This window comes from Heterodontus francisci, chromosome 1, assembly GCF_036365525.1.
Source record: "Heterodontus francisci isolate sHetFra1 chromosome 1, sHetFra1.hap1, whole genome shotgun sequence".
Classification (NCBI taxonomy): domain Eukaryota; kingdom Metazoa; phylum Chordata; class Chondrichthyes; order Heterodontiformes; family Heterodontidae; genus Heterodontus; species Heterodontus francisci.
Window position 1 is genome coordinate 96,637,982 of NC_090371.1, and position 20,970 is coordinate 96,658,951.

Consider the following 20,970-nt stretch of genomic DNA (forward strand, 5'->3'; position numbering starts at 1 on the left):
CAGTAAAGGAACGGCGAAATTGTTCCAAGTCAGGATGGTGTGTGGCTCGGAGAAGAACTTGCAGGTGGTGGTGTTCCCATTTATCTCCTGCCTTTGTCCCTCTAGGGGGTAGAGGTCATGGATTTGGAAGGTGCTGTTGAAGGAGCCTTGGTGAGTTTCTGCAGTGCATCCTATAGATGGTACACACTGATGCCACTGTGTGTTGGTGATGAAGGGAGTGAATGCTGAAGGTGGTGGATGGGTTGCCAATGGGCTGCTTTGTTCTGGATGCTGTCGAGATTTTTGAGTGTTGTTGGAGCTGCACCCATCCAGGCAAGTGGAGGGGAATCCATCACACTCCTGACTTGTGCCTTGTAGATGGTGAACAGGGATTGTGGAGAGAGATGAATTACTTGCCGCAGAATTCCCAGCCTCTGACCTGCTCTTGTAGCCACAGCATTTATGCGGCTCGTCCAGTTCAGTTTCTGGTCAATGGTAACCCCAGGGTGTTGATAGTGGGGAATTCAGTGATGGTAATGCCATTGAACATCAAGGGGAGATGGTTAGATTCTGTCTTGTTTGAGATAGTCATTGCCTGGAACTTGTGCGGTATGAATATTGCTTGCCATTTATCAGTCCAAGCCTGGATGTTGTCCAGGTCTGGCTGCATCTGGATATGGACTGCTTCAGTATCTGAGGAGTTGCGAATGGTGCTGAACATTGTGCAATTAGCAGCAAACATCCCCACTTCTGACCTTATGATGGAGGGAAGGTCATTGATGAAACAGCTGAAGATGGTTGGGCCTAGGATACTACCCTGAGGAACTCCTGCATTGATGTCCTGGAGCTGAGATGATTGACCTCCAACAACCACAACTATCTTCCTTTATGCTAGGTATGACTCCAACCAACTCACCTCATCTTTTGAGTTCAGCTCTTTTGTCCAGGTTTGGACCAAAGCTGTAATGAGCTCAGCAGCTGAGTGGCCCTGGCAGAACCCAAACTGAGCGTCAGTGAGCAGGCTATTGCTGAGCAACTGCCGATTGATAGCACTGTCGACGACCTTTTCCATCACTTTACTGATGATCGAGAGTAGACTGATACGGCAGTAATTGGCAGGGTTGGATTTGTCCTGCTTTTTGTGGACAGGAAATACCTGGGCAATTTTCCACATTGCCGGGTAGATGCCAGTGTTGTAGCTGTACTGGGACAGCTGGGCTAGGGGAGCAGCTAGTTCTGGAGCACAAGTCATCAGTACTATTGACAGAATATTGTCAGGGGCCATAGCCTTTGCAGTATCCAGTGCCTTCAGCCGTTTCTTGATATCACATGGAATGAATCGGATTGGCTGAAGACTAGCATCTGAGATGCTGGGGACCTCAGGAGGAGGCCAAGCTGGATCATCCACTTGGCACTTCTGGCTGAATGTGGATGCAAATGCTTCAGCCTTATCTTTTGCACTGATGTGCCGGGCTGCCCACCATTGAGGATGGGGATTTTGTGGAACCTAGATGTGTTAGATGTTTAATTGTCCACCACCATTGTCCCCCACCACCAGCCTCACAGCTCCAGCGACCCGGGTTCAGTTCTGGGTACTGCCTGTGCGGAGTTTGCAAGTTTTCCCTGTGACTGCGTGGGTTTCCACCGGGTACTCTGGTTTCCTCCCACAGCCAAAGACTTGCAGGTTGATAGGTAAATTGGCCATTGTAAATTGCCCCTTGTGTAGGTCGGTGGTAGGAGAGTTGAGGGAAGGTGGGGATGTGGTAGGTAATATGGGATTAAATGTAGGATTAGTATAAATGGGTGGTTGTTGGTCGGCACAGACTTGGTGGGCCGAAGGGCCTGTTTCAGTGCTGTATCTCTCTATGACTCTATGACCATTCATGACTGGATATTGCAGGACTGCAGAGCTTAGATCTGATCCATTCGTTGTGGGATCGCTGAGCTCTCTCCATTGCATGCTGCTAACGCTGTTTGGCACGCAAGTAGTCCTGTGTTATAGCTTCACCGGGCTGACACCTCATTTTGAGGTATGCCTGGTACTGCTCCTGGCCTGTCCTCCTGCACTCTTCATTGAACCAGGGTTGGTCCCCCGGCCTGATGGTAATGGTAGAGTTGGGGCTATGCTGGGCCATGGGATTACAGATTGTGGTTGATTACAGTTGTGCTGCTGCTGATGACCCACAGTGCCTTATGAATGCCCAGTTTTGAGTTGCTAGATTTGTTCAAAATCCATCCCATTTAGCATTGTGGTCATGCCAGACAACACGATGGTGAGTATCCTTGGTGTGAAGACAGGATTTTGTCTCCACAAGGACTGTGCAGTGGTCACATCTACCAATGGACAGATGCTTCTGCGACAGGTAGATTTGTGAGGATGAGGTCAAGGAGGCTCTTCCCTCTTGTTGGATCCCTCACCTCTGCCACAGACCCAATCTAGCAGCTTTAGGACCCAGCCAGCTCAATCACTTGTCGTGCTACTGAGCCAGTCTTGGTGATGGACATTGAAGTCCCCCACCCAGAGTACACTCTGCGTGCGCCCTTGCTACCCTCAGTTGGTGTTCAACATGGAGAAGCACTGATTCATCAGCTAAGGTGGGGCAAGAGGCAGTTTCCTTGCCCACGTTTGGCCTGATGCCATGAAACTTCATGTCGTCTGGAATCAATGTTGAAGACTGCCAGAGTAATTCCCAACTGTATATCACTGTGCCGCCACTGCTGGTGAATCTGTTCTGCTGGTGGGACAGGACATACCCAAGGATGGTGATGGTGTTGTCAGGGGCATTGTCTTTAAGGTATGATTCTGTAAGTATGACAATACTTACAGGTCGTTGCCCCCAGATGTTAGTAAGGAGGACTTTGCAGGGTCGACAGGACTGGGTTTGCCGTTGTCGTTTCCAGTGCCTAGGTCAATGTCGGGTCGTCCCTCTGGTTTCATTCCTTTTCTTAGACTTCATTGTGGTTTGATACAACGGCAGGAGTGTGTGTACGTGTGATGAATGCATTTTGGTCCCTGAACAGCACCAATCAGCACTACCGAGCCCAATTTCACACCTCTACACTCTACTTTTGAATATGTTTGTAGATCAACAACTGGGTTGGATTGGATTTGGGTAGCATCAGATATCAGAAAACTGAAGAATCTCATGTCAAGTTTGATAAATTCAGACATTGCAGTGGTTAGCACAGCAGCCTCACAGCTCCAGTGACCCGGGTTCAATTCTGGGTACTGCTTGTGCGGAGTTTGCAACTTCTCCCTGTGACTGCATGGGTTTTCGCCGGGTGCTCCGGTTTCCTCCCACAGCCAAAGACTTGCAGGTTGATAGGTAAATTGGCCATTATAAATTGCCCCTAGTATAGGTAGGGGAATTGTGGGGATGTGGTAGGAATATGGGATTAATGTAGGATTAGTATAAATGGGTGGTTGATGGTCGGCACAGACTCGGTGGGCCGAAGGGCCTGTTTCAGTGCTGTATCTCTAAAATATACAAAAAAAAATATACAAGTGTTTCTGCAATTACATGCAATCCTCTAAACATGTAAATAGTCAGTCAGACCTAAGCAGTTCCCACCACCTCTTCCTTTGCGTGTCTCTTTTCTCACCTCATATTGATTTTTTCACATTTACTCAAACCACATACAACTTTTAGATGGGTAGATAGGCTATGTTTTGTAGAGTTTTGGTTTCATATAACCTAGAGTGGAGTTAAATTCTTATCTCTTTGCTATAAAACTTTTATGTCTTCATGTATGTTGATATTTTTCTAGCTTTGTTACAGTTGTATATTGGTTAACATTCTTGTATTTTTGTTATAGGTTTTTTCATTGGAAATTTCCTGAGGGTTCAGCTAATCAGTCACCATTACTTTGGAACCCTGGGTAGACAACAGTAGTTATACCATTGGACAGAGCATTAAACAAGAAATTGTGGTGGATTTTAATCTTCATATAGATTGGACCAATCAAGTTGGCAAGGGTGGTCTAGAAGATGAATTTTGGAATGTTGTTATGACAGTTTCCTGCAGCAATATATTGCGGAAACAACTAGAGATAAATCTATTTTAGATCTGGTATTGTGTAATGAGGCAGGGTTAATTAGTAATTTTATAGTAAAAAAATTCACTGGAAAATAGTGATCATAATGTAATTGAATTCCATGTTAAGTTTGAAAGCAAAATACTCCAAACTCAAACAAGAATCTTAAACAAAGCCAATTACATAGGTATGAGGAGATAGCTGGCTGAGGTTGATTGAGTACACAGACTAAAAGGTATGGCACTAAATAAACAGTGGGAAACATTTAAAGAAACAATTTAAAATGTTCAACAAAATACAGTCCACTGAACAATAAAAGCTCAGCAAGAAAGATTCATCTGTGGCTTACTAAGGAAGATAAGAATAGTATTAGATTAAAAGAAGAGGCTTACAAAGTTGCAAAGAATAGTGTGAAGTCTGTGGATTGGGAGTGTTTTAGAAACCAGCAAAGGGCCAGCAAAAAGTTGATAAAAAGGGAAAAAATAGAATACAGGAATAAACTAGCCAGGAATATAAAACAGACTGTAAAAGCTTTTACAAGTATATAAAAAGGAAGAGAGTAGCTAAACTGAGCATTGGCCCCTTAGAAGCAGAGGCAGGAGAAATTATTATGGGGAATGAGGAAATGGCATACACATTGAACAAATATTTTGTATCTGTCTTCACAATAGAAGACACAAGATGCATACCAGAAATAGAGGGGCTAAAAAGTGTTAAAATGAAGGTAATTAATATCAGAAGAAAATGTATTGGAGAAGCCTAAGGGAATAAAAGCCGACAAATCCCCGGGACCTGATGGCCTACATCCTAGGGTTCTAAAAGAGATAGCTGCAGTGATAGTGGATGCGCTGGTTATGATTTTCCAAAATTCCCTGGATTCTGGAACAGTCCCAGCAGTTTGGAAGTTAGCAAAATAACACCGCTATTAAAGAAAGCAGGGAGAGGGAAAACAGGGAACTACAGGTCAGTTAGCTTGACAACAGTCGTCAGGCAAGTGCTGGAATCTATTATTAAGGAAGTCTTAACAATGCACTTAGAAAATCATAGTATGACCAGATAAAGTCAACATGGTTTACAAAAGGAAAATCATGTTTGGCAACCTTATTGGAGTTTTTTGAGGATGTAACTAGTAGGATAAAGGGGAACAATTGATGTAGTATACCTGGATTTCCAAAAGGCATTTGATTAGGTACCACACAAAAGATTAATAGGCAAGATAAGGGCTCATGGAGTTGGGGTAATATATTTTCATGGATAGAGAATTGGTTAACAGACAGGAGCAAAAAGTAGGCATAAAATGGGGCATTTTCAAGTTGTCAGGCTGTGACTAGTGGAGTGCCGCAAGGATCAACTGAGTCTCAACTATTTATAATCTATATCAGTGACTTAGACAAAGAGACAGAGAGAATTGTATTCTAAGTTTGCTGATGATACAAAGGTAAGTGGAAATGCAAGCTGTGAGGAGGACACGGAGAAGCTGCAAAAAGATATAGTTAAGTGAGTGGGCAACAAGGTGGCAGATAGAGTATAATGTAAGAAAGTGAGAGGTTATTCACTTTAATCATAAGAATAGAAAAGCATATTTTTTAAAAGGTGTGAAACATGTAAATGTTGATATTCGGACAGACTTCGGTGTGCTCGTACAAGGAACACAGAAAGTTAGCATGTAGGTACAGCAAGCATGTTGGCCTTTACTGCAAGGGGATTGGGGTATAAGAATAAGGAAGTCTTGCTACAATTGTACAGGGTTTTGATGAGACCTGGAATACTGTTTGCAGTTTTGGTCTCCATATTTAAGGAAGGACATATTTACACTGGAGGCAGTAGAATGAAGGTTCACTAGATTGGTTCCTGGGATGAGAGGCTTGTCCTATGATGAGAGACTGAGTAAATTGGGTCTCTGGAGTTTAGAAGAATGAGAGGTGATTTCCTTGAAACATACAAGATTCTGAAGGGAACTTGACAGGGTAGACACTGAGATATTATTTCAACTGGCTGGGGAATTTAAAACACGGGGCACAGTCTCAAGATAAGGGAAAAATCATTTAGGACTGAGATGACAAGAACTTTCTTAACTCAAAGGGTTGTTAATCTTTGAAATTCCCTACTCCAGAGGGTAGCTTATGTTCCATTTAAGGCTGGGATAGAGAAATTTTTGGTCTCCCAGGAAAGCAAGGGATATAGGGAGTGGGAATGAAAGTGGAGTTGAAGCCCAAGATCAGCCATGATCGTACGTATGGTGGGGCAGGCTTGACGGGCCATGTGGTCTCGTCCTGTTCCTATTTCTTATGTTCTTTCTTAAGTTTCCACCAATCTTCCGCTGAAGTTAGGGTGGCTGATCAGCTGAACACATAAGAAATTCTGGTGTTTTTATGTTGATGTGAGGTTAACAATTTTAAATTTTTCATGTCAAGTCTTTATATAATTTTTATACATATTCATGTAGATCCTTTTTGTTATTAGCTCTTTGATATTTACACGTGTAATATTTTTATATTTCTGCTTTTGACTTTTCACACACCATTAACATATTTCTTGTGCTCCACTCCTAACCTCACCATCATCCCCTCAAAACTACACTTGGTCGTGACTCCCAGCATTCAACGCCAAGGGGGATAAATTACTATTTTCCAAATTCGAATTTTTTAATGAAATTTGAAATTATGTACCTTTCTACTGACATTGTTTTTGTTTACTTTATTCAGGGTGATTCAGGTGGTCCACTAATATGCATAACCATGTTCAGAAGAAATAATATATACAGGGGCATTGTTTCAGCAGGAGACGGTTGTGGAAAAATTAAAAAACCTGGCATTTATACTCTTTTATCTGAAACATTTCTGAAATGGATAAATGAGACCATGACAGTTAAAACTCAAAACAATAGATAGAGTTGTTCTTGAAAAGCAATGTTTCCTCCGCCATACATGGCACTAGTTTGCTTGATAAACAATCTTTTGATGTTTTACATTCTACCCATTTAATATCTATATAATTAATTTCTGTCACTATCCACCACTGAATGTTATAAAATGGAATAATGTAAACACAATGAATTGCAAAATAAGTCTTTGTCATTTTCTTTCTGAATAAACTATTGCACTGCGTCGAGTTTGGTGAACAGTTTGATTTTCTGAGGCCTGACACCTGTAGTCTTGATGCCTGTTAGTTTTTGCTTGATTTACGTTTTGATATCAAGGACCATTTTCCTCTCCATCTGCCAACCTCCACAGCTGCTGGATGTGATGTGACCTGGCTGGTGACCTCTAGGCTTTCTTAGAGCCATAGAGCTGAATTTTATCAGCCCTCTAGGGACAGACAGGGAGTGGGGTTCCCATAAAATGGCAAGGGAAGGTGGGGGTGGAGTGATCGTCGCCTTCCTGACACCATTGAATTTTGTCAGGGGCGGGGAAGGTCGAGGATGGCCTTCCCACCCACAAGCCAATTTCCTACTGCTGCTATTTTACCCCTGCCACATGGGGAGACCACCCAGTAGAACTAGACGGCCTCCCTGCAGGCTGAGGGGGGCGGGGGGGGGGGGGTCCCATGGAGGGCTTCCCGGTGGCAAAGGCTGCCCCTTTGCCAATGCCACCCCAGCCCCACCACTACCCATTCCCCCCCCCCCCCCCCACCCTGTGCTCAACAACCCCAAATCCAACCACTCACCAAGGCCTGCCTGACTGGTCCCAGCAAACCAGACACCACTTAACCTGCTTCTGAGGCTGGTCTTGCCTCTTCTAGTGGATGCAATCCCAGCAGTGGCCCAGTGGTAGCTCTTAGAGATGAGATACCCATCCATAAAAGGGCAGGAACCCTGTCGCCAGGCAGTTAACTGCCTGAGCAGCGTAAAATGCGGCCGGGGCCCCCAAATGGCTGAGGCGGAGTAACTCCCGCCCTTCTGGCCTGGCATCAGAACTCCTGCGGCCTCCATAAAATTCAACCCACAGAGTTATTATAGTACAGATGGAGTCCATTCGGCCCATCGGGTCAGTCAGTTCCATTCCCCACCCCCACTCTATCCCCGTGGCCCTGCAAGTTTATTTCCCTCAAGTGCCCATCCAAATTCCTTTTGAAGTCATTCATCGTCTCCAGTTCCATCACCCTTGTGGGTAACAAGTTCCAGGTCATTACTGCACACTGCAGAAAAAAAAGTTCTTCCTCGCATTCCCCCTGCATAGCTCTTGCTCATAGCTTTAAATCAGTGTCCCCTAGTCTTTGTACGATCAACTAATGGGAAAAGCTTTACTTTGTCTACCTTATCTAAACCTATCATAATCTTGCACACCTCTGTCAAAGATATTAAAGTTTGAGGGTGAACATTCGGGACCGGAAAAAAGATTTTTCAGGGGGGAGAGGGGAATAAATAACCTGGTTGGTCATTGGGGAGGAGTGGAATATGGGCTTTGATCTTTTATTGAATGTTTAAATTTAAATGCAACTTGCAGTTCTCTTTAAAAATTTAAATGACTTGTAAGGGCTTGAAGCCCTTTAAGAATGGCCTGTGCGGTGGCGCCAGACGCATTGCTGGGGACCGAACATCTGTCTGCTCTACATCATGGGGGCAGGCGTTCTGTCCCCTCCATATTAATGAGCTGCCGTACGAAGTATCACGGTGGCTGCGTGGTGCACATTTCATGCATGCGCCACGCCAGTTTTGAAGCTCGCCGCTGAAATTCGGCCCACTATCTATATGCCAGTAAAAGATTTTTGGGCTCCTTTTTATGTTAACTGCCATTTTATTCTCCTATTTTCTCTTTGCCAGTCTTATTTTCTTCTTCACTCCCTTCTCAACTTAATATATTTGGCCCAGCTCTTGCTTGAAGAATTCACCTGAAATGCATCCTATACCCTCTTTTTCAACGCATTTTCCATCTCCATCGTCATCCAAGGAGCTATGGTCTTGGTTCCCCCACCTTCCCACCTTGTTAGAATGTACCTCACCTGCACCTGAAACAACTCCTCCTTAAAGATCACCAATTGTTCCATTATAGTTTTTCCTGTCAGTTTTTGGTTCCATTTTACCCTGGTTAGATCCCCTCTCATTCCATTGAAGTTGGCCCTCTTCCAATTTAGAAGTTCTACTTTAGATTGTTTCTTGCTCTTCTCCATTGTTAATCTAAGATTTATGATACAATGACCACTCTTATCCAAGTATTCCCCCACAAACACTTGTTCCACTTGGCCCACCTCATTTCCTAGCACCAGATCTAACAATGCCTCCTTCATAGTGCTAATACTTTTATTATTAATTCACTTACTGTTGTTAACACTTACTCCAATCAAGCGGATGATAATTTTAGTTTTTTTAAAATCTTGCTACCCGTCGCTCACGCTCACTCTACTCTATTGTTCTGAGTTCTCAGGAGCGATAAAACAATGCAGCCCCCGTAATCATTTAAAATGCATTATGAAATATTTAGTTGCAATAGTTAAACCAGTACAAGGTGACAACTTCACCCATACCAGTGTAACTTATACTATGAAACTTTCAAATATGCTTTTAGATCATCAACTAGCTGGATTAGATAGGGTAGCATCAGGTATCAAAAAAAACAGAGAATCTCATTTGAAGTTTGATTAATTCTGGCATTGTAAGGCAAATGCTTCTGCTCTGATATGCCATTCCCTAACGATGTAACTACGTGCGTATTGGATTTATCAGATCTAAACATTTCACACTATCTCTTCCTTTGCATTGCCCCTTTTCTCACCTCTATTCAAACCATCTACAACTTGCAGCTGCTATAGATAGACTATGTTTTGCAGGTTTTGGTTTCATTGATTTGGAGAAGCATCCATATTATCACTATATGCATTTTTAATCTCTAAACTATTCCCCATTTTGTGTCTGAAAGTGTAACAATGTGGTAGAATGTTTTTCTTTTTGTGTTATATTTCTGTAAAAAAAATTACTAAATTAAGCAATTTTAATGAAGAATCTTGAATGAAGTATACAAATAGTCATAGAGTCACAGAGTTATACAGCACAGAAACAGGCCCTTCGGCCCTCCGTGTCTGTGCTAGCCATCAAGCCTATCTATTCTAATCCCATTTTCCAGCATTGGCCCGTATCCTTGTATGCTATGGCCTTTCAAGTTCTCATCTAAATATTTCTTAAATGTTGTGAGGGTTCCTGCCTCTACCACCCCTTCAGGTAGTGTGTTCCAGATTCCAACCACCCTCTGGGTGAAATTTTTTTGTGTCAAATCCCCTCTAAATCTCCTGCCCCTTACCTTAAATCTATGCCCCTTGGTTATTGACACCTCCGCTAAGGGAAAAAGATTCTTCCCATCTACCCTATTTATGCCCCTCATAATTTTGTATACCTTAATCATGTCTCCTCTGAACCTTCTCTGTTCTAAGGAAAACAACCCTAGCCCTTTCAGTCTCTCTTCATAGCTGAAATACTCCAGCCCAGGCAACATCCTGGTGAATCTCCTCTGCACCCTCTCCAGTGCAATCACATACTTCCTATAGTGTGGTGACCAGAACTGTACACAAAAGTTGAAAAGGAATAAAACCGGATGGAACACCAGGCATTAACCTTGGCACCGGAAACGACAATGACAAAACCAGCCCAGTTGACTCTGCAAAGTCCTCCTTACTAAATCAAGGGGCTTGTGCCAAAATTGGGACAACTGTTTTACAGACTAGTCAAGCAACAACCTGACACAGTCATACTAACAGAAACATACCTTACATCCCATATACCAGACACCACCATCACCATTCCTGGGTATATCCTGTCCCACCAGTAGGGCAGACTCATCAGAGGTGGCAGCACAGTGGTATACTGTCTGGAGGGAGTTGCCCTGGAAGTCCTCAACATCGACTCCAGACCCAATGAAGTCTCATGGCATCAGGTCAAACATGGGCAAGGAAACCTCTTGCTGATTACCACCTACCGCCCTCTCTCAGTTGATGAATCAGTACTCCTCCATGTTGAACACCACTTGAAGAAGCACTGAGGGTAACAAGGGCACAGAATGTACTCTGGGTGGGGGACTTCAATATCCATCACCAAGAGTGGCTCGAAGAACCTCTACTGACTGAGCTGGCCAAGTCCTGAAGGACATATCTGCCAGACTGGGCCTGTGGCAGGTGGTGAGGGAACCAACAAGAACTAACATACTTGACCTCGTCCTCACCAATCTACCTGTCACAGATGTACGTGCCCATGACAGTATTGGTAGGAGTGATCACTGCACAATCCTTGTGAAAATCCTCCATCATGTTGTGTGGCACTACCACCGTGCTAAATGGGATAGATTCAGAACCAATCTGGCAGCTCAAACTGGGCATCCATGAAGTGCTGTGGGCCATCAGCAGCAGCAGAATTGTATTCAACCACAATCTGTAACCTCATGACCTGGCATATACCTCACCCTACCATTACCATCAAGCCAAGGGTTCTACCCTGCTTCAATGTGGAGTGGAGGCTGATATGCAAGGAGCAGCAACAGGCATACCTAAAAATGAGGTGCCAACCAGTTGAAACTACAACACAGGACTACATGCATGCCAAACAGCGAAAGCAGCATGCAATAGACAGAGCTAAGCAATCCCACAACCAATAGATCAGATCAAAGCTCTGCAGTCCTGCCACATCCCATCCTGAATGGTGGTCGACAACTAAATAACTAACTGGAGAAGGAGGAAGCTTCATAAATATCCCCATCCTCAATGATGGAGGAGCTCAGCATATCAGTACAAAAGACTGAAGCATTTCCAACCATCTTCAGCCAGAAGTGCTGAGTGGATGACCCATCTCGGCCTCCTTGTGAGGTCCCCAGCATCCCAGATGCCAGTATTCAGCCAATTCGATTCACTCCGCATGATATCAAGAAATGGCTGAAGGTACTGCATACTGCAAAGACAATGGTTCCTGACAACATCCCGGCAGTAGTACTGAAGACTTGTTGCAGAACTAGCCATGTCCCTAGCCAAGCTGTTCCAGTACAGCTACAACACTGGCATATACCCGACAATGTGAAAAATTGCCCAGGTCTGTCCTGTGTACAAAAAGCAGGACAAATCCAATCCAGCCAATTATCACCCCATCAGTCTACTCGCGATCATCTGCAAAGTGATGGAAGGTGTTATCGACAGTGCTATCAAGCAGCACTTACACAGGAACAACCTGCTCACTGACACTCAGTTTCAGTTCTGCCAGTCCATCCCGGCTCCAGACCTCATTACAGCCTTGGTACAAACAACAACAAAAGAGCTGAGCTCAAAATATGAGGTGAGAGTGATTACCCTTGATATCAAGGCAGCACTTGACCGAGTATGGCATCAAGGAGCCCTAGCAAAACTGGAGTCAATGGGAATCAAGGGAAAGCTCTCCACTGGTTGAAGTCATATCTGGCACAAAGGAAGATAGTTGTGGTTGTTGGAGGCCAATAGTCTCAGTACCAGGACATTCTTGCAGGAGTTCCTCAGGATAGTGTCCTAGGCCCAACCATCTTCAGTTGCTTCATCAATTGCGATCCCTCCATCATAAGGTCAGAAGTGGGGATGTTTGCTGATGATTGTGCGATTTTCAGTATGATTTGCAACTCCTCAGATGCTGAGGCAGTCCGTGTCTATATGCAGCAAGACCTGGACTACATACAGTAATCATGGGTGATCTCAATCTGCATATAGACTGGGTAAACCTAATGAGCACTAATGCTGTGGAGGACGAGTTTCTGGAGTGTGTTAGGGATGGTTTTCCAGAGCGGTATGTTGAGGAACCGACTAGAGGACAGGCTATTTTAGATCTAGTCATTGAGTTTTACAGCACAGAAACAGGCCCTTCGGCCCAACGTGCCTGCACCGACCATCAAGCACCCATCCAATCTAATCCCATTTTCCCACACTTGGCCCGTAGCCTTGTATGCTATGGCATTTCATGTGCTCATCTAAATACTTCTTAAATGTTGTGAGGGTTCCTGCCTCTACCACCCCTTCAGGCAGTGTGTTCCAGATTCTAACCACCCTCTGAGTGAAAAAATATTTCCTCAACTCCCCTTTAAACCTCCTGCCCCTTACCTTAAATCTATGCCCCCTAGTTATTGACTGCTCCACTAAGGGAAAAGGTTTTTTCCTATCTATCCTATCAATGCCCCTCATAATTTTGTATACCTCAATCAGGTCCCCCCTCAGCCTTCTCTGCTCCAAGGAAAACAACCCTAGCCTATCTAGTCTCTCCTCATAACTGAAATGCTCCAGCCCAGGCAACATCCTGGTGAATCTCCTCTGCACCCTCTCCAGTGCAATCACACCCTTCCTATAGTGTGGTGCCCAGAACTGTACACAGTACTCAAGCTGTGGCCTAACTAGCGTTTTATACAGCTCTGACATATCCTCCCTACTCTTATATTCTATGCCTCGGCTAATAAAGGCTAGTATCCTGTATGCCTTTCTAACCACCTTATCTACCTGTGCTGCTGCCTTCAGTGATCTATGGACAAGCACCCCAAGGTACCTCTGACCCTCTGTACTCCCTAGGGTCCTACCATCCATTGTATATTCCCTTGCCTTGTTAGTCCTCCCAAAGTGCATCACCTCACACTTCTTAGGATTAAATTCCATCCGCCTCTGCTCTGTCCATCTTACCAGCCCATCTATATTGTCCTGTAATCTAAGGCTTTCCTCCTCACTATTTACGACACCACCAAGGATCTCAGCACCGATCCCTGCAGTACACCACTGGTCACAGGCCTCCATTCGCAAAAACAACCCTCAACCATCACCCTCTGCCTCCTTCCACTAAGCCAATTTTGAATCCAATTAGCCAAATTGCCCTGGATCCCATGGGTTCTTACCTTCTTAACCAATCTCCCATGTAGGACCTTATCAAAAGCCTTGCAGACTACATCAACTGCTTTACCCTCATCTACACATCTAGTTACCTCCTCAAAAAATTCAATCAAATTTGTTCGACATGATCTCCCCCTGTCAAAGCCATGCTGACTATCCCTGATCAAACCCTGCCTCTCCAAGTGGAGATTAATCCTGTCTTTCAGAATTTTTTCCAATAATTTCCCTGCCACTGATGTTAGACTCACAGGCCTATAATTACCTGGTTTATCCCTGCTACCCTTCTTGACTAATGGTACCACATTTGCTGTCCTCCAGTCCTCTGGTACCTCTCCTGTGGTCAGAGAGGATTTGAAAATTTGTGTCAAAGCCCCTGCTTTCTCCTCCCTTGCCTCACTTAGCAGCCTGGGATACATTTCATCTGGGCCTGGGGATTTATCCACATTTAAGCACGCTAATACAGCTAATAATTCCTCCTTTTCAAGGCTAATATGTTCAAGTATATCACAATCTCTTCCCTGATCACTGCACCTACATCATCCTTCTCCATAGTGAACACAGATGAATAGTAATAATTCAAAACCTCACCTATTTCCTCCAGCTCCACACACAGATTGCCTCTTTGATCCCTAATGGACCCCACTCTTTCCCTGGTTATCCTCTTCCCCTTCATATACTTATAAAACGCCTTGGGATTTTCCTTTATCTTGTCTGCCAGTGTTTTTTCATGCCCCCTCTTCGCTCTCCTAATTACTTTTTTGTAATGTGAAAGGGCTAATCAATAATCTTGTTGTAAAAGAACCTTTAGGGATGAATGACCATAAAATGACAGAATTTTACATTATATTTGAAAGTGTAGTATTTCAATCTGAAGCCAGGGTGTTAAATTTGAACAAAGGAAATTATCAAGGTATGAGGGGCAAATTGGCTGAGGTGGATTGGGAAAATACATTAAAAGGTATGACAGTATATAAGTAATGAATAGTCTTTAAAGAAATCGTACATAGTTTAACGCAACTATACATTCATTCAAGGCAAAAAGAAACTCAAAAGTAAAAGCAGTTGGCCATGGATAACAAAGGAAGTTAAGGCTTATATAAGATTAAAAGACCTATAAACATTGCCAGAAATAGTAGTAAACCTAAGGATTAGGAGGATTTTAGAACACAGCAAAGGAGGACAGAGAAACTGATAAAGAAAGGGGGAATAGAATATGAATGTAAGCTAGCAAAAAGCATACAAACAGACTGTAAAAGCTTCTTCAGGTACGTAAAAAGGGAACATTTGGCTAAGACAAATGTGGGTCTATTACAGGCAGTTAGGAGAATTTATAATGGGGAATAGAGAAATGGCAGTGAAGCTAAATGTTTACTTTGTGTCTGTCATCACTGAGGAAGATGCAAGAAATCTCCCAGAATTAGAGATCCAAGGGATTAGGGAGAATGAGGAATTGAAGGAAATTAGTATGAGTAAGGAGGTTGTATTGGAGAAATTAATGGGGCTGAAGGTGGATAAGACCCCAGGACCTGATATTCTACATCCCAGAGTGTTGAAAGAGGTAGCTATGGAGATAGTGGATGCATTGGTGATCATCTTCCAAAATTCTATAGATTCTGGAATGGTTCCTGCAGATTGGAAGGGACCAAACGTCACCCCACTATTTAAGAAGGGAGGGATAGAGAAAACAGAGAATTACAGACCTGTTTTCCTTACATCAGTCATTGGGAAAATGCTAGAATCTATGCTGAAGGATGTGATAAATGGACACTTGGATAATAATGATCTGTTTGGGCACAATCAACATGGATTTATGAATGGGAAATCATGTTTGACGAACCTGTTGGAGTTTTTTGAGGATGTTGCTAACACAATTGATAAAGGGAAGTCGGTGGACATGGTGTACTTGGATTTTCAGAAGGCTTTTGATAAAGTCCCTCACAGGAGGTTGGTTAGCAAAATTAAAGCAAGTGGGATAGGAGGTAATATACTGGCATGTATTAAGGATTGGTTAACAGGCAGAAAGCAGAGAGTAGGAATAAACAGGCCATTCTCATGTTGGCAGGCTGTGACTAGTGGGGTACCGCAGGGATCAGTGCTTGGGCCCCAGCTGTTCACAATATATATCAATAATGTGGATGTGGGGACCAAATGTAATATTTCCAAGTTTGCAGATGACACAAAACTAGATGGGAATGTGTGTTGTGAGGAAGATGCAAAGCGGCTTCAAGGTACTTTGGAAAGACTTGGTGAATGGGCCAGAACGTGGCAGACAGAAAACAATGTGGAAAAATGTGAGGTTATCCACTTTGGTCGGAGGAGCAAATGTGCGGAGTATTTCTTAAATGGTAAGAGATAAGAAAATGTAGATATACAAAGGGACCTGGGTGTCCTTGTCAATAAGTCACTGAATGTTAACATGCAGGTGCAGCAAGCAATTAAGAAGGCAAATGGTCTGCTGACCTTCATTACAAGAGGATTTGAGTACAGGAGTAGGGAAGTCTTGCTTCACTTGTATAGAACCTTGGTTAGACTGCACCTGGAGTACTGTGTGTGCAGTTTTGGTCCCCTTACCTTAGGAAAGATATTACTGCCATAGAGGGAATGCAACGAAGGTTCACCAGACTTGTTTCTGGAATAGCAGGACTGTCCTATGAGGAGAGATAAGGGAAAATGTGCCTTTATTCTCTGGCGTTTCAAAGAATGAGAGGTGATCTCATCGAAACCTACAAAATACTTAAAGGGATAGACAGGGATAGAAGCAGGTAAGATGTTTTCCCTGGTTAGGGAGTCTAGAACCAGGGAACACAATTTCAAAATAAGAGGGAAGCCAATTAGGACAGAGATGAGGAGGAATTTCTTTAATCAGAGGGTTGTGAATCTCTGGAATTCTCTACCCCAGAGGGCCGTGGAAGCTCAGTCATTGAGTATGTTTAAAGCAGAGATTGACAGATTTCTAAATACAAATGATATAAAGGGATATGAGGATAGTGTGGGAAAGAGGCATTGAAGTGGATGATCAACCATGATCGTATTGAATGGCGAGGCAGGCTCAATAGGCTGAATGGCCTATCCTGAATGGCCTACTCCTGATCCTCTGTTCCTATGCTCCTATTCAGGTTTGGACTGATAAGTGGCAAGTAATGTTTGCACCACACAAATGCCAGGCAATGACCATCTCTAACAAGAGATACTCTAACCATCTCCCCTTGACGTTCAATGGTATTACCATCACTGAATCCCCCACTATCAACATCCTGGGGGTACCATTGATCAGAAACTGAACTGGACTAGCCATATAAATACTGTGGCTACAAGAGCAGGTCAGAAACTGGAAATTTTGAGGCAAGTAACTCACCTCCTCACTCCCCAAAACCTGTCCTCCATCTACAAGGCACGAGTCAGCAGTGTGATGGAATACTCTCCATTTGCCTGGATGAGTGTAGCTGCAACAACACTTAGGAAACTTGACACCATCAGGTCTAAGCAGCCCGCTTGATTGGGTCCCCATTCACCACCTTAAATATTCACCCCATCCACCACCGACGCACAGTGGCAGTAGTGAGTAGCATCTACAAGATGCACTGCAGCAACTCACCACACCTCCTTCGACAGCACCTTCTAAATCCATGACCTCTTCCACCTAGAACGATAAGGGCAGCAGATGCACGGGAACACCATCACCTACCAGGTCCTCTCCAACTCATACACCATCCTGACTTGGAACTATATCACCATTCCTTCACTGTCGCTGAGTCAAAATCCTGGAACTTCCTTCCTAACAGCACTGTGGGTGTATCCGCACCAGATGGACTGCAGTGATGCAAGAAGGCAGCTCATCACCACCTTCCCAAAGGCAAATAAAGATGGGCAACAAATGTTGGTCTTGCCAGCGACATCCATATCCCATGAATGGGATAAAAAAAAAGATGGTATACAGGATCTGCACCCAGTGAAATTGCCTTCGGAATGTATAAAAGTTTTAAAGGTTAATTGTGCTTGCTGAAAAGAGTGGACATTATAGGTGTACGCTTTTTTCTCTACTGGGGCAAAGGTTGCAACTTGGTTGAACCCCCATCCTGTTAATATTTTCAGACTCTAGTTATATGAGACCCTTTCCTACAAAGAGGCATACAGCTGAATGAAGAATGAGACAAGGTGCCCAATTTACCCCATGTAGGCAGTGTGCTTGGTATTTATTATGTGATACAGTTCATGGGCCACACAGCAAACGCATTGTGTTGGCAAAAATACAGACTGCCTGGTAAAACATAAGCATGCCTGTACATTTAGAATGCACAAACAGTTAGCAGAATACCATGCATTCTCCATTTGTGGTGTTCCACCAAGCATGCTGTGAAGTCCTGTTAAGATACATTTAGGGTAACATTATTATATGAAGTAAAATGTGAGACCATTTAATTTCTGACCTTCCCGAAAACAGTTAAATGCTTCCTCATCTGCTCCCATGCTCAGGGCACAATTCAGACAGTGGCTGTGAAATTCATCTGCACAGCCCCACTTCTAGCTGTGTTCTCTGTGGCATCTAAACATGTGAAAACAGCACCATCCTGATGTCTCACAGCCTAACTGACTGATGAGTCATCAGGGTACCAAAAGTGAACAACGCAGGTCCTGGCATTGCCCTTAATATCTTGAAACCTTCAATCAAATCACCCCTTATCCTTCAAAATTCCAGGGAACACAACCCTGGTTTATGTAATTTCACCTTGTAAATTAACCCTTGGAGTCCAGGTATCATTCTGGTAAATCTAGGCTGCACTCTCTCCAAGGTCAGTTTATCCTTCCTATGGTATGGTGCCTAAAACTGTTCACAATACTCCAATGTGGTCTAACCACGGCTTCATATAATTTTTTTTTTACAGATACAGCACTGAAACAGGCCCTTCGGCCCACTGAGTCTGTGCCGACCATCAACCACCCATTTATACTAATCCTACACTAATCCCATATTCCTACCAAACATCCCCACCTGTCCCTATATTTCCCTACCACCAACCTATACTAGTGGCAATTTATAATGGCCAATTTACCTACCAACCTGCAAGTCGTTTGGCTGTGGGAGGAAACCGGAGCACATTACACAGTGGCGCAGTGGTTAGCACCGCAGCCTCACAGCTCCAGCGACCCGGGTTCAATTCTGGGTACTGCCTGTGTGGAGTTTGCAAGTTCTCCCTGTGTCTGCGTGGGTTTTCTCCGGGTGCTCCGGTTTCCTCCCACAAGCCAAAAGACTTGCAGGTTGGTAGGTAAATTGGCCATTATAAATTGCCACTAGTATAGGTAGGTGGTAGGGGAATATAGGGACAGGTGGGGATGTTTGGTAGGAATATGGGATTAGTGTAGGATTAGTATAAATGGGTGGTTGATGGTCGGCACAGACTCGGTGGGCCGAAAGGGCCTGTTCCAGTGCTGTATCTCTAAACTAATTGTAGCATAATATCTACCTCCTTGTATTCTAGTCCTCTAGCTATAAAAACCAGCATTCTATTAGCCCTTTTGATTATTTTCTATACCTGTCCATGATATTTCTATGTACCTGGACCCCAAGTCTCTTTGGACCTCCACTATTTCTAGCTTTTCAATAAGAATGGAAGAAAATGAAAAAGTAGGGAAAAAGAATAAAAAGGGCAAACTTAAGTAATATTCAGCAATTTTTAACTTTTTATATTGGTTATATAAGATTAATATTATAGTATTAAACTGACTTCTGACTTTTGAGTAGTATTATTGCTGCAGTGTTAAGATTTGTTTTAGCAACAGTGTTCAGCAGTATTTCTTTTTAAATGGACAATCCAACGAGCCTGAAAATCTTTAAGCTACCAGTCTCCTAAAGTTAAGCTACTGATATAAGAATTGCAGAATTTCCACTTGAGGTGTAAATCAAAACATTTTCTGCCACCTAAGTGTCTAACGGTTTTAGGAGCCTACAAATCAGACTACCACCCACATAGTAATTTGACTAATTTCCAACCATTGCAAGTGGGATGGTTAATTATGTCTAAAGTCAGTTTATACTTCCAGATAAAGCTAGGCATGTGTAAAAAATGTGTAATCTAATTGCCCAAACAATATTAGCTCCCAGAAGCAGCCATGCAAATTCCCTGGCGCATCAAAATGCTATAATGTATTTTGCTATAAGGCCTGTGTTGTGACTGTTAGGACTCTACCTCAGAAGGGGACTGTGGAACATTATGTGGGTGTAGAATCTCACACTACACAATACAGGATAGCATCACCATGGGGTCGATTTTAGCCCATCACCGAGAAGGACAAGGGCAGCAGATACAGGAGAACACCACCACCTGCAAGTTCCCCTCCAAGCCACACACCATCCTGACTTGGAATTATATTGCTGCTCCTTCACTGTCACTGTGTCAAAATCCTGGAACTCCCTTCTGAACAGCACTGTTGGTGTATCTAGACACCAAGGACTACAGAAGTTCAAGAAGGCAGTACATCACCATCTTCTCAAGGGCAAGTAAGGATGGCAATAAATGCTGGCGTAGCCAGAGACACCCACATGCCATGAACGGATAAAAGAAAACCCATCCACTTGCACAGAGTAAAATCGAGCCCAATGTTTCAGATAGATAACCTCTGACAAAAGGTCATCAACCACAAAAGTTAACTGTTTTTCCCTTTCCACAAATGCTGCCAGACCTGCTGCGTATTTACAGCATTTTCTATTTTAATGCCTTTTAGTTCGGCATTGGCTTGCAGGGTTACCTGGAGACAAATTGAAAATATTCTAGCTCCATGCGACAGGTTGATCCCTCCAGGTCTCATTAATGAATCAGGTTAATTGTTCATGATGATGAATATCTACAGTTTTGCAGATCTGTTTAGTATGGGCATTAGATTACCAAGTCTGCCGCAGCAGTTCCAATTTTGCATTGTCAGGCTTGTTACCTTGACTCAAAAAGAGTGATCTGGCTGACTTTTCACCCCTCCCACCTTTTTCCCCAAGGAGGAAACTCTTCAGCCACGGCTCAGTTGGTAGTACACTTGTTGCTGAGTCAGAAAGTTGCAGGTTTAATTCCCAATCCAGAGACTTGAGCACAAAAAGTCTAGGCTGACTCTCCATTGCAGAACTGGAGGAATGCTGCACTGTCAGAGGTGGTGTCTTTCAGATGA

The 20,970-nt window shown here is 43.6% G+C and overlaps 1 protein-coding gene across 1 annotated transcript in view; it reads left to right on the forward strand.

Annotated features, from left to right (window-relative positions):
* Positions 1 to 20,970, forward strand: part of LOC137356463 (uncharacterized) — a 109,692-nt gene that overhangs the window by 24,922 nt on the left and 63,800 nt on the right. The window contains exon 5 of the mRNA XM_068022599.1: positions 6,720 to 6,900. Within this exon, the coding sequence (XP_067878700.1) occupies positions 6,720 to 6,900 (181 nt within the window). The remainder of the gene's footprint in view (positions 1 to 6,719; positions 6,901 to 20,970) is intronic.